This window comes from Schistocerca americana, chromosome 4 (genome assembly GCF_021461395.2).
Source record: "Schistocerca americana isolate TAMUIC-IGC-003095 chromosome 4, iqSchAmer2.1, whole genome shotgun sequence".
Lineage (NCBI taxonomy): Eukaryota > Metazoa > Arthropoda > Insecta > Orthoptera > Acrididae > Schistocerca > Schistocerca americana.
Genome location: NC_060122.1, coordinates 225717819 through 225740514, shown reverse-complemented (window position 1 = coordinate 225740514; position 22696 = coordinate 225717819). Strand labels below are relative to the sequence as shown.

At 38.5% G+C, this 22696-nt stretch overlaps 2 protein-coding genes across 3 annotated transcripts in view; one reads left to right on the top strand and one right to left on the bottom strand.

Annotated features, from left to right (window-relative positions):
- LOC124612593 overlaps window positions 1-933 on the bottom strand; it is a 105920-nt gene extending 104987 nt beyond the window's left edge. The window contains exon 1 of the mRNA XM_047140876.1: window positions 807-933. Coding sequence (XP_046996832.1) covers window positions 807-835 — 29 coding nt within the window. The 5' untranslated portion in view covers window positions 836-933. The remainder of the gene's footprint in view (window positions 1-806) is intronic.
- Window positions 934-11766: 10833 nt separating this feature from the next.
- Window positions 11767-22696, top strand: part of LOC124612714 (cell division cycle protein 16 homolog) — a 207658-nt gene continuing 196728 nt past the window's right edge. Inside the window, exons 1-2 of one of the 2 annotated variants that reach the window (XM_047141067.1) lie at window positions 11767-11950; window positions 19872-20024. In XM_047141067.1, coding sequence (XP_046997023.1) covers window positions 11873-11950; window positions 19872-20024 — 231 coding nt within the window. In that variant the 5' untranslated portion in view covers window positions 11767-11872. The remainder of the gene's footprint in view (window positions 11951-19871; window positions 20025-22696) is intronic. The other variant, XM_047141068.1, reaches the window with a different exon arrangement.

Here is a 22696-nt window from a genome sequence, read left to right as displayed (position 1 = left end):
TCCATGCAGACTACTTGCCCTGCCAACAAAGCTTGTTACGAATGCAGTGTATATTTTGGTCCACTGACTGGCACTGTATTACTCTGACAAATCCTGTATCATTTTGGGTGGCTAATATTTTCACCAGGCTACACACTCATTCTGAAATTTGATACCTGCAGTTTAATGGCTCATTTGTTACTAGTCATTAGGCTGTGGGCAAGCACACCACATATTGTGTGGTAGATTGTTTGTAATTGATCTAATTGACTACAAAGCAGCTTATGCATAACACACTGGAATGGTCAATTTATAAGTATACAAGTGGCATCAATTGGTAGGCGCGCTTATTTGCATTTATCTAGTGCACTGCATAAATATAAATATTCTTCAGTGCGGTAGAAGCAATGAGCCTGTAAACAGGACTACAAAGATTTTCCATATGTTTTGACTCCGGTAATTTTTTTTCTTTCTTAGCAATACCTTAACCTTGCATCTGATGTGTCCTCTACACTTTCAAATAAGAAGTAGCATTCAAAATGACGGATAAGCAGGTGTTGAAAGTCTCACTTCCACATTTCTGGATTGTTAGCGTATTGTCAAAAGTATATAACGATCTATCAAGATTTGGCTTACTCCAATTATGTCAGTGAGAAGAATCTGTTAAACCAGAATCTCTCAATTTTCACGGCTTATTTGCAGGAACAGATTTCAAATGCTGTAAATTTTGAAAACAGTATTTACAGATCACTCAAAAAATCAAGTACTCTAATGTCCTGGAAATTTTAACAACAATATATTTACGGCTAACTTCTCCTTTTGCTTACCGCATCGCCTCTTTAGATTTTAGAGACATGACGTTTACACAAAACTACACCCATACAAAATTTGAAGTTCGTAACTGGACGTGGGAAAAAGGGGAGCGATTCTGATTGGCTGGACGTAACTGATTGCCATTGGCCAATGTGGTGTCTCGATGGAGTTTCCAGAAGCGTGATTTACTGGCACGTGCATTCGACCTCTCACTTGCACAAAGCCAGATTTTCAGTCATTAATTACCTGTACATTTTCCACCACTGTTTGCGAAAGTCAATACACAAGTGGAAACACCATACTTGCAGGTTGCCATGCCAATTCCAATTAAAAGTATTGCTGCCTGGTTGTCATGCGTTAGTGTGCTACTGCACCCTGTAAATATCACACTAAAATTGTACTATTTCTCTTCGAAAGTGAGACGAAAATCGCACTAAAATTACGCCATTTCTCTTTGAATGTGAGCTTGAACTCGCACGAAAACCACACCATTATTTCTCGAATGAGCGCTAGTATGAAAATAAAATATACGAAAACATGTTTTGAAGTGCCCCTCACGCTACGATCAACTCAGAGCAGGGAAGCCATTCCGGCATTACGAGTGTTATGTTGCTTAGAGCACCAGATCAGACTTTTTATCTTTTTAATTCGTGTAGCGTATTGTGCAAATGTAGAGTATGACGGATTTTTGAAGAAAAGTTGTCGTAAGGCGTTGTCGCCATGTGGTCCAGTGCACTGACCAGCAATTCGTCGACTCAGGTTCCCTCTTGTTTTATTTTATTCATCGCAAAGTTAAACTCTCATAACATTTAAATATATTTGAACAGTACAGTTAATATACTGAAATTAATATATTCAGTTTAGTTACAATAGCTGCCTTTCTAAGTCAAATGGTTGGATAGTGGTAAAAAACGAAATATAGGAGTATTTTAGTACGAATGTGTTTTTGTAGATGATCTGCAAACAGACCCTTTTCCATTAGATATTTGGAGAAGAATGTAAGATTTCAAGTGTTAGGTAGATCTACTTCAAATGTAAATCTAACAACAGGCAGGAGGGTGAAGAGGCTCACCGACTTCAATTATGTAAGACCGAAATTTTCGAAATATTTGCAAAATAGTTTGGACAACTTCTTAAGTGGCCAGAACCATTCCATAAGCTCAAATTCTCAAACCCACGTGAAAACCTAGAAGAAGATTCACTGCCAGCTAGTAAGGAAATTGAAGAGGTTCTTGACACCTTATAAAGCTACTGGTGAAGACTCTGTTCTACAGAATTTTTGAAGTGATCTCTACCAGAAACAAAAAATAAGCTAAACTTAATCTTTGAGAGAACCTGAAAACAGAAAAACTTCCAGTAAAGGGAAGGTGGTCTTGATACAACCAGTACATAAGAAAAGCAATAAACAAGATGTTAAATACTACACAGGCATTACTTTACAGCATGTTGTGTATAACGTATTTTTCCAACTTTATACTGAACAGAGTAGAAACAACACTGTGGAGCAATTTATGTGAATATCAAAGTGGTTTTACAGCAGACCATATTGCGAAAAAATATATAATCTGACATGAATCATTGGTGACAGATTAAGTCAAAAGATGTTTGTTGGTTTCCAGAAGGCCACTGACTATGTTGACAGAAACTTTTTGATGCCCCTTTCAGGTTACCAGAATATTTTGCCTGCATGAGTGGTAAGAAAATGTAAAGCTCTCTCTAAAGATTTACACATAGAATATGAGGAATTTATAACCAACAGTTCACGTAATGAAGGGATAGCTCTGACTGGCAATTTGTCAGCACAGTTTCGATTCCTGCTGCTACCATAATTTTTTTACATTTTATTTTATTTCTCCTGATGATTAACGATTAATTACAAAACTTAAATGTATTTAAACAGTTTAATTCATACACATAAAATTAAATTGAGATTGGTGCCTTTGTTAAAAGCGACAGTTGCATTCCATTCCGAGCCACCAGAAATGGCAGTCACGTGTGCATGAGGTGTGATTGCTTCCAAGAACGTGTGTGTGTTTTCTTTTCTGAAGAAGTCTTTGGTTGATAGCTAAATGTTTTACAGTCTTTTCGTTCTGCCTATCTGCAATTCGACACGTCATCTGTACAGACAGTATCAATCTATCCATTTTCTTATATTGCTTATGTTTCAACCTGGAATTTCTATTGTTTCAATTTCATGTGTTCAATTTAGCTACGATTACCACCCCTGTAAGTCAAAAGGCTATAGGCCATCACACCATGGCACAATGGCAAAATTTTGCATGGGCTGCCATTGCTCCAGTCACCATAGTCTGAAGCAGGCAATTGTCCCTAGGTAGTATCCAGTCTGTGATTAGTTTCAATTCGATATATGGAAAAAATTGGTGGGAGAGGTAGGCACTCGCATTTTACTCTGCACATTACATATTTGTGGGTATCTGCGCCAATGTTCGGCTTCCTACAGGTTTGCAGCACAAGTTCAATAATGTTTCACTGTGGAATGTCAGATCCCTTAATCGGGCAGGTAGGTTAGAAAATTTAAAAAGGGAAATGGATAGGTTAAAGTTAGATATTGTGGGAATTAGTGAAGTTCGGTGGCAGGAGGAACAAGACTTTTGGTCAGTTGACTACAGGCTTATAAACACAAAGTCAAATAGGGGTAATGCAGGAGTAGGTTTAATAATGAATAGGAAAATAGGAATGCGGGTAAGCTACTACAAACAGCATAGTGAACGCATCATTGTGGCCAAGATAACACGAAGCCCATGCCTACCACAGTAGTACAAGTTTATATGCCAACTAGCTCTGCAGATGACGAAGAAATTGAAGAAATGTATGACGAAATAAAAGAAATTATTCAGATAGTGAAGGGAGACGAAAATTTAATAGTCATGGGTGACTGGAATTCGGTAGTAGGAAAAGGGAGAGAAGGAAACGTAGTAGATGAATATGGATTGGGGCTAAGAAATGAAAGAGGAAGCTGCCTGGTAGAATTTTGCACAGAGCACAACTTAATCGTAGCTAACACTTGGTTCAAGAATCATAAAAGAAGGTTGTATACATGGAAGAAGCCTGGAGATACTGACAGATTTGAGATAGATTATATAATGGTAAGACAGAGATTTAGGAACCAGGTTTTAAATTGTAAGACATTTCCAGGGGCAGATGTGGACTCTGACCACAATCTATTGGTTATGACCTGTAGATTAAAACTGAAGAAACTGCAAAAAGGTGGGAATTTAAGGAGATGGGACCTGGATAAACTGAAAGAACCAGAGGTTGTACAGAGTTTCAGGGAGAGCATAAGGGAACAATTGAAAGGAATGGGGGAAAGAAATACAGTAGAAGAAGAATGGGTAGCTCTGAGGGATGAAGTAGTGAAGGCAGCAGACGATCAAGTAGGTAAAAAGAAGAGGGTTAGTAGAAATCGTTGGGTAACAGAAGAAATATTGAATTTAATTGATGAAAGGAGAAAATATAAAAATGCAGTAAATGAAGCAGGCAAAAACGAATACAAACGTCTCAAAAATGAGATCGACAGGAAGTGCAAAATGGCTAAGCAGGGATGGCTAGAGGACAAATGTAAGGATGTAGAGGCTTATCTCACTAGGGGTAAGGTAGATACTGCCTACAGGAAAATTAAAGAGACCTTTGGAGATAAGAGAACCACATGTATGAGCATCAAGAGCTCAGATGGAAACCCAGTTCTAAGCAAAGAAGGGACAGCAGAAAGGTGGAAGGAGTACATAGAGAGTCTATACAAGGGTGATGCACTTGAGGACAATATTATGGAAATGGAAGAGGATGTAGATGAAGATGAAATGGGAGATACGATACTGCGTGAAGAGTTTGACAGAGCACTGAAGGACCTGAGTCGAAACAAGGCCCCCGGAGTAGACAACATTCCATTGGAACTACTGACGGCCTTGGGAGAGCCAGTCCTGATAAAACTCTACCATCTAGTGAGCAAGATGTATGAAACAGGCGAAATACCCTCACACTTCAAGAAGAATATAATAATTCCAATCCCAAAGAAAGCAGGTGTTGACAGATGTGAAAATTACCGAACAATCAGTTTAATAAGCCACAGCTGCAAAGTACTAACACGAATTCTTTACAGACGAATGGAAAAACTAGTAGAAGCCGACCTCGGGGAAGATCAGTTTGGATTCCGTAGAAATACTGGAACACGTGAGGCAATACTGACCTTACGACTTATCTTAGAAGAAAGATTAAGGAAAGGCAAAACTACGTTTCTAGCATTTGTAGACTTAGAGAAAGCTTTTGACAATGTTGACTGGAATACTCTCTTTCAAATTCTAAAGGTGGCAGGGGTAAAATACAGGGAGCGAAAGACTATTTACAACTTGTACAGAAACCAGATGGCAGTTATAAGAGTTGAGGGACATGAAAGGGAAGCAGTGGTTGGGAAGGGAGTAAGACAGGGTTGTAGCCTCTCCCCGTTGTTATTCAATCTCTATATTGAGCAAGCAGTAAAGGAAACAAAAGAAAAATTTGGAGTAGGTATTAAAATTCATGGAGAAGAAATAAAAACTTTGAGGTTCGCTGATGACATTGTAATTCTGTCAGAGACAGCAAAGGACTTGGAAGAGCAGTTGAACGGAATGGATGGTGTCTTGAAGGGAGGATATAAGATGAACATCAACAAAAGCAAAACGAGGATAATGGAATGTAGTCGAGTTAAGTCGGGTGATGCTGAGGGTATTAGATTAGGAAATGAGACACTTAAAGTAGTAAAGGAGTTTTGCTATTTGGGGAGCAAAATAACTGATGGTGGACGAAGTAGAGAGGATATAAAATGTAGACTGGCAATGGCAAGGAAAGCGTTTCTGAAGAAGAGAAATTTGTTAACATCGAGTATAGATTTAAGTGTCAGGAAGTTATTTCTGAAAGTATTTGTATGGAGTGTAGCCATGTATGGAAGTGAAACATGGACGGTAAATAGTTTTGACAAGAAGAGAATAGAAGCTTTTGAAATGTGGAGCTACAGAAGAATGCTGAAGATTAGGTGGGTAGATCACATAACTAATGAGGAAGTATTGAATAGGATTGGGGAGAAGAGAAGTTTGTGGCACAACTTGACCAGAAGAAGGGATCGGTTGGTAGGACATGTTCTGAGGCATCAAGGGATCACCAATTTAGTATTGGAGGGCAGCGTGGAGGGTAAAAATCATAGGGGGAGACCAAGAGATGAATACACTAAGCAGATTCAGAAGGTTGTAGGTTGCAGTAGGTACTGGGAGATGAAGAAGCTTGCACAGGATAGAGTAGCATGGAGAGCTGCATCAAACCAGTCTCAGGACTGAAGACCACAACAACAACAACAACATATCACAACATATCACACAAAATGGGTCGATTACATTTCACCCTTTGAAGAAATTTTAAATCACTTACCACATATTTCGACAGGATTTACTTGAGTTAATGATGCAGCGACTGGAAAGTAGTGAATGGACAACACCAATTCCCAAAATCCCTAATCAAGAACCTGATTTGGAGGCCAAAGTAAGACAGGGATAACATAATCTCACCACACAAGCACAACTCTGAAAGAAAGCATTTGATTCTAAGATCGAGAAAGTAGTAGAATACAAACAAGGTGAAAGAATTCTAATATGAACGCATTTTAAGCCATCTCTTTTACACAAACGAAACAAGAAATGGAGAGAACTTTTTCAAGGCCCATACATTATATTCAGAAAACAGCATACAGTATGTTATCTCATCCCCGATATCATTACTGGTCGCATCAAAGGCCTTTACTATCATGCTGACCTCAAAAAGTGTCGCTGCTCAAATTAAAATCTATACAACACACATACACTGAATATATTTACCAGAAGCAGAAGCCTCACTGCCCTTTTCTTAACGAATTTCTACCTAATTCTGTTCTGAGAAGCTCAGTAATGTATGTAAATACTATAAATGTAAATTTGATTCGAAAAGTACTTGAAGTGAAGTGAAGTGCACCTGGACAGCAAGAAACTCTTTAGCGTGCAATCCCTGCAACGATAGTAGTTGTAAATCTTTGAGCATGGACTCTAGTAAAAAAGACAATCGGTTTATTAAAAAAAGAGGACTGTTAATCTGTATCTTGTGGAAAGAGGACATGTTGCTAGGCCGTCGCTCAGGAGGTATTGTTACATTTAATGAAAATTACTATTTCAGTGATAAAACTGAGTAAAGTGTGTGTAAGAGTTGCCAAACATTAATGTATACAAATTTTCTGGAAGTGAAGAAAAGAAATTTCTTGTATTTGAAAAGGAAGTGAACTTCATTGTTGTCGCCGGCTATTTATCGACAGAATTGTAAGTGTACAAAGTTCACTGAAATACAGGAAAGGAAATGCATTCTCTAAAGTTTTCTCACGAAAAGCAGATTGCTGTTTGATCTTATTTACTTACAGCAGTGGTCCCTTAGGTATGAAAAGCTATGAAAACGTGCGCTCAAAGCCATCTGCAATATGGCCAAGTAACCAACAGTGTCGTACTTTAAATCTTAAAGAACAATAACTTCCTCCAAATTATAATACGTGACTAACTGGTGCAGAAGCTGATGATTTAAGGAGGCAGTAACCAAAATTCAGGTACTAGTTACGACTTAAAGTAAAAAATCGATCTCTCTCTCTCACCAAACACATGTATAAATATTCGTATTATTAAGATATAAGTCATTTTATAACAGTAGTGGAAAGGGATGGGAGCTCATTTGTTCCAGTAGAAAATTGTAGCTCCTTTTTCCAGCAAGACATTACAGAAACATGATAAGAACTACACTGTTCCTGAAAAGGAACTATTGTCTAGTCATTGGACTTTTACTAAATTTAAAAATTACTTGCTGGGACTCATAATCTTCATAATTTCTGATGGTAAAACTCTAAGCTGTTTACAGGAACGTACATTCTATTCACAAGTGGGCATTTTTCTTACAGCAGTTTGATTACACGCGTAAGTACAACACAGAGAAAGAAAATCTTATTTCCAATACTTAGTCTAGACTACCAGCAGGGGGTGAATGTGAGGACAGCAGTGGGCATATTGGAAGAGATTTCAAAATCATGTGTATGAAAGGAATTAAGGATCAGAAAGAAATCTGGAAAACATGTATTGAAATAAGGAGAAACAAAACTCATGATGAAAATTGGAGACTTGTCAAAAATAATCTGGAAAAAAAGGGAAAAGGAAAGAGTTGAGAAATATAGATAAATTTAATAAGGAATACTAGAAGTCGGCCATGCCCTTTCAAAGGAATGATCCGGGCAGTTGGCTGAAGCAATTTAGGAAAATCACGGAAAACCTAAATCAGGATGACTTGACGCGGATTTGAACTGTCGTCCTCCCAAATCCGAGTCAAACGTGCTGAAACCGCGCTACCCCGCTTGATTCTGGAAATTATGTTAGTCAGAGCAGTTGACTGCTATTCTATGACATATGTACTTGAAAGATTTGGGCATTGTAGAGCTTTGGAGTGTATTAAAAATTCAGAAGAATATTAAATTTTACAACCTAACCAAAAGAGTCAGGAAGAACTTAGTTGCATGTGACAGATGTCAGCTTGTAAAAGCCAGTAAACAGACATGTTGTGCAGCAGCAGATAAAATTTGACTATTGGTTGGTCTGTTCGTTTTGAACGTTGTTAAAAGTTTATGTTTTTGTATGACTTGGGCGATTTTTAGAATCCATTGCCTCTTACAAGGGCCTGGAAACTAGTTGTGTGAACAGCCAGAAACCATTGTAGAACAGGCTATTCAATGATCTTCAGTCCAGAGGTCCACTACTCAGTTCACTGAAACTGAAATAATTCTCTAATGCAGACATCATAGGAACTATGACAAGAAATAAAAGTCTATTGTCGTTTATTCGAGCAGTATATTCATGTAGAAGCTCACATGCAGAAGTATTAATTTTGTAATCATACTCAGTACTCTAAAAATTTCAGAGACCATTTCTACACTTCGTTTGTAATTACATTAAGTTAATTGCTCATCTTAAGGGTGGTGATTAATCTGAAGCACTTGCCATGCAGGTGGCACATGATACAGAACATTGAAATAAAACACAGGCTTTCCAGTTATTTATTAATCCCAGTAAGTTTAGTTTTACACAGTTGCATTAGATAAGCATGATCTCTCATTCGACCAAAAAATCATATCAGTCATTATTAACGACATCTGAGGCTGAGTGGGTCTGGCCATGGCAAGAATCACTGCACAGTTTCTGTCATTGCAAGAGATATCACGTACGACTGACAGTGACTGAATAACCTTTTTGGTGCAGACATGTCAGTTTTTATATATTCTCAGTACAGATGGCGAACGAGACACTCCCTCCAACGTCACTTCCAGTGTTGGTAATGGCTCACACTTAGCACCCTTTTTGACTAGAAAATTATTCATATCGTTCTTATTTGAAGACTAACAACGATTCCAATTTTTCTCTAAGGGTACTTTGTTTGTCTTCTATAAAATTCTTAGCCCAATAGCACTTAAATTTTGATTGTAGAATTTTTCTACTGTAACCGAGAGTAGAAAGAAGTCTCTGAACTGTCTCTCTTCCAATTTCGGCACCTCTTTTAAATTACAATATCATCCTGAAAATTAGTGAAGTTTCATTGTTACTTATAACAGATACAATGCTCTCATCTTAGCTTAGTAGCTTAACTACAAAGATAAGTAAATCTAACTTGTACAAAATTTAGGTCAGAAACTTGGTTGTTACTTAATAATTATGGAAGCAATGGAGGTAGCTTCATGAAAACTGATGCCATATATATTTTATGATGAACTGAATCTAATTCCAAAAGTAGAACTTTCTTACTTTAATATTAAACACATTTGAAATTTTTGTGTGTACATCTCATATTAATCGACAATCTGGTAATTCTTACACAAAACTCGAGGTTTATCATCTGTTCTTAATATAACAGAGGAGTTTTCCATCTTTATGTTGAAGTGCATACTGTTTGTTTTCTTTATATACAATGTTAATTGATTACATACTGCACAACCATAAACGACTTTGAGAGTTTCACTTCCTGTCTCTAATTGGAGTTCAAATGTTGCTGTCGTCAGCAAAGAGAACTTTTCTTTGTGTCTTATATGGTCTAAAAAGTCACAGACATATAGCAAGAATGTAATTGGACCCAATACACTACCCCGAGGAACTTCAATTTTTATATACTTCACTAAAAATTCATCATTAGCAGATGTGTGAACGATATCTGCCACCTTCAGCGTATTGTCCAGGTAAGACAGAAACCATTTGTTTACTATTCCTTTTACACCTAGAGCTTCCAACTTGTTTTGTAGTATTTTATGGCCAACAGTGTCAAAGGCTTTGGACAACACTGAGAAATATCTTTAACACAGCCATTCCTAAACGCTATAATGGCCAATATTGTACTTCTTTTACTTCAGAAACCAAACTGTGCTTCGTTAAAATGTTATAGCTTCGATGTAATTCATTTGTTCATGTTTCAGGATTGATTCAGTTATATTTGTAATTTGGTCATGTTCGCACTCGAAGTTCTAAAGAAAAAAAAGATTTCACAACATATCTTATTGTAACCTACAGTCACAATAATTTCGGTTTTCAGATGTTACTTGGTAGTGAACAACAGAGCCAGTTCACAGCCATCTCACTTAAGCAAGGCTGCAATCATGTCCTGTCTTTAATGACTTGAATGAAGTACTATGATCCAAAATTAGTCACAGAATTATAATTCCCAGGATATCTGAAACTCCAGAGTTATTTGTAGCGCCATCCGCTTTTGAGCCCATCATTTGCGTTTTCTATTGCTTTTAAAGCTAAGTCACACTGGCAGTCATGGCACTGTTACGTCAGGGTGTATTCACAGTCTCCATAACATCACATCACATCAATTCACTAAGCCCAATCCAGAACTATGGAAGTGAGGTTATGAGTTTACTATTTGTGATACAAAAAGCCAGAGTATAATATCATAGTTCAGGAATTAACAACGGTAAACTTTATGAATTGCCAAACCAAACTTCATAACGTATTTTCTTGATTAATTTTGTGTTGTTAAGAAATGAAACACTTCAAAATATTGACATTTATTTGCTAGCGACGGGAATAAATACAGCCTGTATACCTTATCCATAACGTTTTTTTCCCCTTATGTAAGTAATAACGCCATAAACAATTGTAGGCTTATTTTTCCCCTTCATTAGAGCTTACTTTATCACTTAAAATGTTATTTATTTAAAATTGCGACATCAAATATGTTCTTGTAAATATACAGCGTGTGTGTCGGCTCTGTTTTGTTACTGTAGAACCTAAATAATTTTTCACTTTGAGTTATCTGAACTCACATGTGCAAGAACACTCAGTGAAAAAATCGAAATCGGCATAGAACATCTGCAGTTTCCCACGGAAATAAAGTACTGTAGAACCTAAATAATTTTTCGCTTTGAGATATCTGAACTCACATGTGCAATAGCACTCAGTGGAAAAATCGACTACGGCATAGAACATCCGCAGTTTCCTACGGAAACAAAGTGCAATAATCAGATAGGGATTGTATAGATGTAGAAGCTCAAATCTTCCACTATATCGTGAGTGAGAACGTCGAAAATGGGTAACTTTCGATGTCTGCAGACGACGACACCGTCAAAACTTTACCTCAACGTGAGGTGACGTGATGTGACGGTTTGCGTGAACACTTCCAATCTTAAAATCACTGTCGAATGTTTTGAATTACGTAATCTGAAGGCCAGAGTTGAACGACCTTTATTTAGTATTTAGCGCAGCTTTGATTGTATTACCAGCTGGATGACGCCATGACTCCCCCCTTTTCCCTCCCAAAATAATTTTCGTTGTTGCCATATTGAAAATAATGACACTATAATAATGTAAGATTCTTGTGCAAACGGCAGATTGTAACGCCACTTCATACTGGCACGACCAAGGAAATTTGATCACCATCGTTTTGTTTTCCTTCCTTCTATAATTGTAACATCGTTGGATTGTTATTTTCAAACACCAAAGTGATCGCAGGTGCCGCAATAATTTGAAAGCTTGTTTATTGTTTAGGAAATATGGCCAATAAAGAAGAAAGTGAAGTAAATGTAAACATTGAAAAATATCGGAGGCTGGTGAAACACTACATTGACTTGGTAAGACTGTGATTTTAAGGTGGATTATTTTCTCGTATATATACATGTTAAGTGCATGAATGACAGATTTAAGTTTTTTAAAGTGTTATTTGAAAGCTTCATTGTCACTTTGTAGGTCACTGGAATGAGATGTAGGTTATTATATGTCTGGAAGATCGAATGGAACGGCCACTACAATAGTACGGATGCGAAGTGTTGATAAATGTCTGAAAAGTCAGAGCTACCTAGATATAATTTTTTGTGGTTATTGATTCTGGAATTCGATGTTGGAATAATGAATTGTCATGTAGCTACTCAAGTTTTGTCCATTGGGTAATTCGTACATAAGATTTACGATAAATCTTATGATTTGGACTGGGTGATCAATTCTAAGATTTGTGATTGTTTGAACATAAAGATTCTGGAGCGGAAAAAAATGATGTCAAGCCTGAACAATTTTAAATTTCTATTTTAAAATGCAAATCTGTCAGACATTTGAGTAGATTGCCAATCTTCTACAGATGTTATTTTACTGTTTTTGTACCTAAGTTAGATTCACTGGGGTGTAGTGGACCGTCGACATCAGTGTTAATACTACTTTCGTGCATATGTTTGTTGCACTCTGACTGATATAGGCTGTACTGTTGTCGAAGAGTTTGACCACGAAGTAAATGTACTTGCAGGCTGTGATCGATATTGCCAATTGTTTATACGTGCACCTGCAATCCGTGTTTTACCACCTCTCCATGCTCAATTTCAAGTACTTGCTTTTATGCAGTGAACACATTTTGCTTAATTGAGGAGTTACATTATGATAAACCATCATACAACCTGACCTAGATAGGTGAAAGTATTTCATTACTTTGTGCGGCCATGAAGTTGTTAATTAATTAGCGCCAGAAATGAATGGACGAAAATGTTATACGAAGTGTATTATTTGTTTTTTTCCAGTTCAAGTTTTCAAATGCTAAGGACTTTGTATTGTGTCTGATAATGAGTTTGTTATATGTCATACACCTTCCACTGATTTATTTGCAACGAGAAAAGGGCCAAGCTGTGCTGTGAGCGTGTGTACTAACTTTGAATCAGGAGTGTATTCAATAGCATGAAGTCGCCAGTGTTGAATGATGTTTTCATTTTGCTGATTAGTTTCAGTTTCACAAAACATTAAGTGGTTATTACCAATACCTAACTGTGTTACTTCTGCTTCTGTAGAAGTTGCTTGCCCTGTGAGAGGTAGACATTGGTTGTTACTTCTGACTTATTAATCGCACAAACAAACGTGACACTGGGTGCGGTGACTGATGGGACCGACTGTAAAAGGGAAATGCCTTTACTGTTGCTCCCATCAGCCACAGCCCCGAGTGTCAACTTTGTTTGTGTGATTAATACTCTTCACTTCATGGCATCTTATGTACTAGGTAGAGGCCATTCAATTGTGCCTACAACAGTCCTGACTAAAAATTGCAAGTAACTTTGGGCACACTGTATAAATTTCTGACTGTAAAGCAGTCCTTTTGAAATGAAAACTGCTATTCGCTGAGTACCCCATTCTTTCAAATGTGGGTGACAACTAGGTGAACATTGCCTTTTAAACATTGTAAAAAATGTCAGTGGGATAGGCTGCATAGTATTTATAAATGCCTGTGGAATCACCTGTAGATGTAGACATCTAAGAAGGGAATATTTTAATGTCTTACAAAATGCATTGAATTAATATTGTATTATTTATGCAACTAAGAAAAACTATTATGTTGAATAGATGAGTGACACCATAGACGCTCTCACTTCTGAGGGTCTTGATAATTTTCCTTTTATGTATGGATTGGGGGACAAGGTTACATTTTGTTAAATTTTCTCTGCACCATTCTTTGTAGTGCCGTTTTCCTTTTCATCTGAACTGCCTCCATAAATTTTCTCATCTGTGTCTTTTGTACCATCTGCATCCTCTCCTATTTGTCTTCTGTCACTATATTCTATTGGTATTGTTGTCTGATCTGCAGACTTAAGGTGTGATGTGCATATCCCTGGATTTTCTCCTGCTTTTCTTAAGCTGTTAATAGTCCTGTTATAATGAAAAATGTGCTTCTGGATCATTATTCTGGCTTTTTTGTGACTACCCTTTGGACAGTGAAGGCATGATCCAAGTTTCTCTGTTGGCTTTCTGATATTATATCTAATTATTTGTTATTTTGAGAATGTGTTTCAAAATTTGTTTCACATATTGTTAAGAAGTGTGTTGCGTTAGACCTGTGGAGTTGACTGAAGTATTTGGTACCAGCCATTTGATTTGAACTGAGTTGTAATGATGTTGTGTGTGATGTCTAGTTCGTGAATGAGAGTGCAGTTTGAAACAGGTGATTTGCTTTAGGTTTCTTGTGGTGGTTGTGCAACACAGTGGATCTGGCAGTGACCTTTAGCATTGGAAGTTTACATAGAATGTGTGTGACATGCTGGGCACCATATCTTTTGTGTTGAAGTGTGGTATTGTGATAAAATATTTAAACCCTGCAAGTGTGGGACGGGGATGAAAGTAGTTTGTATTGACAGTTCCTATACCTGCAATGATTTATAGTGCTCAGAGCCATTTTGAACCTGCAATGATTTTATATGGCAGTGTTGGGAGGACAGTTTGTGGCTTTCGATTTGGTGGGGTTATGGGGTTTGACTGATGGTCTGTGATATCAAAAATAGAAAATCCATGATGGACTCTAACAATATTATGAAAAGGAAAGTTGTTACTCACTATATAGCAGAGATGCTGAGTCGCATATAGGCACAACAAAAAGACTGTCACAAATAAACTTTCGGCCAGTAAGTTCTTCATCAAAAATAGACCAAACACGCAAATGCAACTCACAAGCACATGACAGCAGTCTGTGGCAGCTGAAGCCACACGGCGAGCAGCAGCAGCAGTACATGGTGATGGCGAGTGGCTGGGGGTAAGGAGGAGGCTTGGCTTGGGAGTGGGAGGGATAGTGGAGTAGGGGTGGTGGACAGTGAAGTGCTGCTGGGGAATGCACAGGGACGAGATGGAGAGAGGGTAGAGCAGCTATGTGCAGTTGGGAGCTTAGACACAGGGAGGGGAGAGGTGGGGAGAAGGGGGGGTGGCGGAAAAGAGGAGAAGTAAAAAGACTGTGTGTGATGGTGGAATGAGGGCTGTGTAGTGCTGGAATGGGAACAGGGAAGGGACTGAACAGGTGAGGACAATGACTAATGAAGGTTGAGGCCAGGAGGGTTACGTGAATGTAGGATATATTGCAGGGAAGGTTCCCACCCGAGCAGTTCGGAAAAGCTGGTGTTGGTGGGAAGGACCCATATGGCACAGGCTGTGAAGCATCCTTTGAAATGAAAGATGTTGTGTTGGGCAGTGTGCTCAGCAACAGGGTGGTCCACTTGTTTCTTGGCCACAGTTTGTCAGTGGACATTCATGTGGACAGACAGCTTGCTGGTCATTATGCCCATATAGAATGCAGCACAGTGGTTGCAGCTAATTTTGTAGATCACATGACTGGTTTCTCAGGTAGCCCTGCCTTTGATGGGATAGGTGATGTTTCTGACCAGATTGGATTAGGTGGCGGTGAGAGGATGTATGGAACAGGTCTTGCATCTAAGCCTATTACAGGTATATGACCCAGCTGGGAGCAGGGGTTGTGTAGGAATGGATGAGTATATTATGTAGGTTTTGTGGATGGCGGAATACTACTGTGAGAGGAGTAGGAAGAATAGTGGGCAGGACATTTCTCATTTCAGCCAATAATGAGAGGTAGCCAAAACCCTGACGGAGGATGTAATTTAGTTGCTCCAGTCCTCGGTGGTACTGGGTTACGAGGGGACTTCAACAGTGAATCATTGATATTGTAGTCAGAGGATACTACATATTTTTTTTTTTTTTTTTTTTTTTTTTTCATTTTGTGAAGTGTAAAATTTTACATTTCTGAACATTTAAGGTAAGTTGCCAAAATCTGCATCACGATGAAATCTTATCAAGACCTGATTGAATATTTATGCAGCTTCTTTCAGCTAGTACTTCATTGTAGATAACTGCAAGGTCATTAATATACAACATGTAAGGCAAGAATCCCAACTCACTTCCCAGGGGTACACCCGAAGTTACTTCTACATCTGACGATTAACCTCCATTCAAGGTAATATGTTGTGTCCTTGCTACCAAAAAGTCCTCTATCCAATTGCAGTTTTACTTGATATCGTACTTTAGACAATAAGCGTAGGTGCGGTACTGAGTCAACTGCTGTTTGGAAATCAAGAAATAAGGCATCTGTCTGCTTGCTTTGATGCAATGCTATCAGTATGTCATGTGAGAAAAGTGTGAGTTGGATTTCAAATTATCAGTGTTTTCGAAATCCATGCTGTTTGCCATTCAGGAGGTCATTCTGTTCAAGATACCTCATTGTATTAGAGCTCAGAACATGTTCTAAGATTCTACAACAAATCGATGTCAGGAATATTGGATGGTAGCTTTGTGGATCACTTTTACTGCCTCTCTTCCAGACGACTGTGACCTGTGCCCTTTTCCAAGAACTAGGCACAGTTTTTTGTTCGAGGGCTCTATGATATAATATAGTTAGAAGAGGGGCTAACTCAACCCCAAATTCAATATAGAATCTGACATGGATTCTATCAGAGCCTAGAGCTTTGTTCATGTTTAACGATTTCAACTGTTTCTCAGCTCCACTGTTACTAATGTGTATTTTGTTATTCTTTTCAGTTGTATGATGAATTGGGGCAAATCTCCAGAGTTTTCCTTTGTAAAGGAACATTTGGAAACAATTAAGCGTTTCAACTTTTGCCTTGCTACCCTAAATTTCAGTTCCTGCCTCATTCATTAGGGGCTGGACACTAAAGTTGGTCCTTTAGCAGCCTTTACATATGACCAGAATTTCTTGGGGTACTGTGGCAGATCACTTGACAGTATTCTGCTGTGACAGTTATTGAAGGCATCACTCATTTCTCTCTTGATAGCCAAACACGTTTCATTCAGCATCTCTCTGTCTATAGCCCTACACTTCATTTTACGTATCTATGCAGTAGTATCTGTTTCTTTAGAAGTTTCTTTACAGTGACTGTATACCATGGAAGTTTCTTCCCATTATGAACTGCTATAGTGGGTACATAATTATCTACCCGGTGCATGATTAGCTGTTCTTTTATTTATGCTCAGTAAACCAGATTACTTTACGTGTATATCTTTTTGCTTGTTCTAGTTGTCTTTTGTTCTTTGGTAATCATTGTTGTCACAACCATGTCAGGATCACTGATATCAGTTTCACTGGGACATTTTCAAACAGATCAGGTCTGTTCATTGCCATTAGTAGATCCAATGTATTTCCATCATGATTGTGCTTCCAAACTATCTGTTCTAGGCATTTAGTAAATGCCACATTCAAGAAACAAACGAAATTGGTCCCAGTAGTACTCTGTGCAAAAACCATGATTAATTTTAATGTGTTGTAATTATAAAAATGAACAAACATAATTGGATACAATTGACACAGAGGGAGAAGGTTATATACTTTGAAAATAGTAGTTTTGAAAACAAGGAAGGTATATATGTCCTATGTGCTTATATGGTCGTATTGGCCCTAGTGGTACTAGAAAGGTTAAGTATATATTATGTACTACAGAAATTTCCTGTCTCCAACTGAGGCTTGTAGTTCAGACTCTTAGATTTGTAGTTCAACAATTACCAAGAAATTCACGGAAGCACATTCTGTGTATGATTCATTATTTCAATTAATTTTTGTGTAATTATATAGAACAGTTCCATTAATTCCTGATATAATTACACATTATAACACTTATGCATGTCTCGGATTTGTATAAATATGGTGAATAACTCTTGTTCTTATCACATCAGGTCTGATTATATCTAATTAAATGTACGAGGAAGTGCTTAAAAGTAATGCAAGTTTTGGAAACAAATGAAATTTGGATGGGACCAACTTGGGACTGTATGTAGGATGATCAATGACACTGAACCCAAGGCACTGGATTGTTGCAGATGTCTCACATTACTGATGACGATACAGTAATCGCCAAACACATCTTCCATTCTTTCTATAGATTTCAATTGGCACGTTTTCTGTGGTTAGAAACTAGATTACAACTCACTGCTTCTCATGCACCAATATAGTTATGTTATACACTGCTGTGATCATGCTACAATTTGGAGCGTAAGAGGGTTGCAGCTTGTCTCAGTAAACAGGAAAGTCACCCAAGTAATATGCATGACATGTTATACCTCAACCATTATTGAGAACAGAATACAAAATTCAGAGACATTACTTTTCAGTACGCTCTCGTACATCAGTAAGCCACAATGTACTTGCAGCAGTCAACTGATGTGTAATTTCTGGGAAAACGGAAAAGCAGCAAGTGAAACATATAAAAATGTAATTAATGCAGCAAACTTGCTCTTTAACATAGCTGTAAATCACTGAGTATATGAATAATTAATGACATTAGTGCTTTAGAAAATATTAAGTAATAAGATTTTCATCATAATCTCTTCAGGTGATGGACTGCAGAATTATTTTAGGTTGATTTGCCATGCTTTTTTGATGCAGAACATTGCTGTGTATATCTCTCTGAATTTCTTTTTAATTCCATAATTTTGCTCTTGGCTGTGTGGGTCCAAAGAAAATGCATTTCATCAACCATGATTTTAAATTTTGTAAGTACATTCCTGCACCATTGTGTTTTTTTATTCCTTTCATTTCTTTTGTTAAACCTGTGTATTCCAAGAACAGCATTCCATATACCAGGCTGTCCCCATATGAATTGGAAGCACAAAATACTGTTTCAGTTCTGCAGCACATCAGGAATTGACTTTCTTAAAATGTGATAATATTTTCTCAATTTTTTTGTTTGATAGCAAATGCTTTTCTAATCTTAAATAATAATTTAACCATTCTCATAGAGATTTTGTCCAAGATGTTTCTCAGTTCTTCAGCTTGACAATTCAAATGTTATATTGCTACTGGCTATTGTTCTTACATTTCTGAAGTTTATCCAAACTCTATTCTTTTTATTTACAGGAGTATAATTGTCTCTTGCTGTTTTTTTGTTGCAACAAAATGGTTTCGCTGCAATTACCTTAATATACTCCTATGGAAATTATTTGTGATTGACCCAATACTATGGCAGAGGGCAGTGTTGCTGGCATGCAGCCAGAAAAGCTTCACAAGCTGTTGCATGTAACTGCAAAATAGGTAACATAGTGAGCATGTGGCACACGAGAAATAACTGATTGAGTGCCAGATGGCCACTACCACTCAACTTGCTGCAAGGCTGATCAGAAAGCTACTTTAATCAGATTATAGAAAGGGTAGTGTCATGTGGGGACATAGGGGAGAGGGGCCTACTGCTTCCACTACTGGCAGATCACTATAAAACCAAATAATTACAAAATTTCTAATATGGTCGTTGGGGTACTGTGTAACTAACTTTTTCATACTCCGAGAATCATAAATTTCTACCCTCTCTTGTCAGCCAGAGAGAGATGACTTAGAGCAGTTTCAGGCAATGCCACAAGTACGGTAACACGATAATTCCATAAGTACAGATCATTGTGAATCAAACATTGTGGATAAGACAAAACAAAAAGCAGTCTGTAGTTCCATTCATTGTGATCTTTAGCTGTTTGGATGTGCTTCAGGAAGTCAGAGAATTGATTGGTCTGTTTTTCCTAGAATGTTTGGTTTGGTTTGTGGGGTGCTCAACTACACTGTCATCAGCACTTCCTTGGAATGATTTTGAACATTCATATGTATTTAATTTTATTAAGAGGTTCCAGAACTTTTACTCAACTTTCAGGTGCATTAGAAAACCAAGATGATACTGAAACTGTCCTCTTGTTTTATATGTTATGTGTGACATTTTCATGAAATTTTGTATTGATTTATATTTCTATTGCTTACAGAGGTTATATTCTTCAGCTTTATTTTGGGCAGACAAAGTTGTTTCCTTAAGCAGTGAAGATCCAGAAGACATATACTGGTTAGCCCAATGCATGTATTTGTTGAAGCAGTATCACCGAGCAGCTGAGCTAATTATGAATCGAGGTCTGGAGAAGGTAATTGTAATTGCAGTGTGATATTTTATTTCTCTGATGTACATAAGAACACATTTGCATACCATTTGTGATTTTCAAAATTCTTGTGGTCATTGTGTGTATTGCAATCATAATTAGTGCAACTGAGAACATTTTCAGTTGTTCCCTCTTTTCTTTCAATTTCCCCACTTTATTTGTGACTGCATTTAGTCTTTCAACATTTCCAACTAGCAATGTACTTGAATGGTTTTATTTCATATTGTCGCAGAATAAGCTGAATAGCACTGTGGTGTAGTGGTTATGATACTAAACTGTTGCATGGAGGGTCGTGAGTTCAAAACTCACCTGGACTGTACAGTTTTAATTTCTATTTCGGTTCGAGTACATTCTAGAAGTACCCACAAATGTCAAGCATCGTTGTTCTGGAATGTTCTGTAGCTGTATATATAATGTACATGTTCTGGCCGGAGACAGTTCGCTCCGCACTCTTGTATGTGCAAGTGCAGTAAAAACTTCAGTCAGTGAAGTCAGTGTTCATCATTCATCTAATTACACCGTCTTCTGTGTGATATTATTCTGGTGGAAGCGCTGGGTATTGGAACTTGTGATAGCACACATTATCAATGACACAGTGGTTCCCATCAGGCCATGACTGAGCCGCCGTTTTCATGGTGAAAAACCCGAGTTCGAGCCATATTCAACAGATTGCAATCTACTGGAGACAGAAGAAGAAGAGGACGTTACGATGACAGCAACGGTGTGCCACCACATCAGACATCCTTCCAGGTTCTCTGGTGACGATGGCCAAGATCCAAACAAGTGGCTGAAGAAGATATATGAGCGTATAGCTAAATTTAAGAAATGGGATGACACTGTGTGTTTGGCTAACGCATTTTTCTATTTGGACGGCACTGCCAAGCAATGGTATGAGAACAATGAGAAGTTCACAAGCTGGGAAGTATTCCAGGCGGAACTGCACAAGTATTTTGGCGCCACACAACGACAGAAGTGCAAGGCTGAAGGTAAATTAAAGTGCAGGGCACAGCGTCCTGGGGAAACCACAGCATCCTACATTCAAGATGTCTTGGAGCTGTGCAAAATAGTGGATCCTAGAATGAAGGGGGAAGACAAGGTTTCACATCTCATGAAGGGTGTTGCTGAGGACATGTATCAAGCCCTACTCCTGAAGGAAGTTTTGACAGCAGATGACTTCATAAAATGTTTTCAGTATATCAAGACAATGCATCAAAGAAGAATACACGCAAGAAGTTTGAATGACTTCCAAACATCGCATCGATGTTTGTGATGGAGGAAGAACTGATTTCACAAGTGTTCTTCGTCAGATAGTGAGACAGGAAGTTCAGAAGGCACTTGGATTACACGGCGACCAAAAAACCGAGACGCTTTAAGAGGTCATAAGGGAGGAAATCAAACAGACATTGAACCCAGTCTCTCGTCCTTCATCTCCCTTTAAAATGGTGAAAAAGTTGAGACCCAGGCGAAGTTACGTTCCTACAATGCCCCGTGAGGAACCTGTTTGGGCACCAAGGAAGACTGATGTCTAGAGGACCCAGGATAACCAACCAGTGCGTTTCCACTGTGGACGACCGGGACATGGGGTGCACTGTTTTCTAGAAATTCGGCGGTTATTTGATGACGTCCTCACCAGACGACAGCAAACCGATCTTAGCCGACGCCAACTCCAGGACGATGAAGATGAACAAAAAGATGTGGGTGCAGGACGACATAGGTCACCATCGCTGCAGGCCAGCTGCTGGAGAGGATGCTCCCCAACATGCCGAGCGAGGTCTCCATCACCGTTTAGAAGCTCCAGCCTATCACCTAGCCACCACAACCTGGAAAACTAAAGGGTGCGACCCTCCTTGGAGGTGAGGCCGCCGAAGAGAAAAATCCTCTGCAGTCGATCACTACAAAAGTGATAGGGAACTACATCGATATCCCCATGGTTGGCCGAACAGCCCAAGCTCTTGCGGACTCTGGAGCATCGTATTCAGTCATTTCGGAGAAGCACCGTCGCCAGTTGCGGAAAACTGTATTTGTCAACAGCAAAACATCTCTGCTGAAGGTGGCTGATGGGAAATATGTAAAACCTACAGGAAGATGTACCAGTCTTGTGGGTATAAGTGGCCATACACAGCCCTTAGAATTCATCGTCTTACAAGAGTGTAGAGATGATGTCATTCTTGGAACGGACTTTTTGAAAGCTTCTCAGGCAATTATAGATTGTGGTTGCTCGAAGAGTATGCCAGATGAGATGCGATACTGTGGACAGGAAGATGCACATTTTAGTGTGTGGAGACTATGTGTGCTGGATGAAGTGATCATTCCTGCAGTCAGCACTAGAAAGGTACCTGTCACGTGTCATGCCATGCATCAACCTTTGGATCTTGTAGTGGAATGTAAGAGAAGTATACCACTGATGAATAACTTGGTCATCCCAGCCTCTGCCGTCTCGTTTAAGAATGGATTTGGTGAGTTGTGAATAGTTAACTGTTGCCGAGAACCGCAGATCCTTCCAAGATGCAGAGCGTAGCAAACGCTGAGCTGTTAATTGAAGGACAGCTGAGTGTCATAGGAACCTCCCATGCCAAGTCTGTGGGCGAAATTAGTGCTACCACTACTAGACACGGTCTTCTAGCTTAACTATCACCAGATCTCACTAAGGAACAACA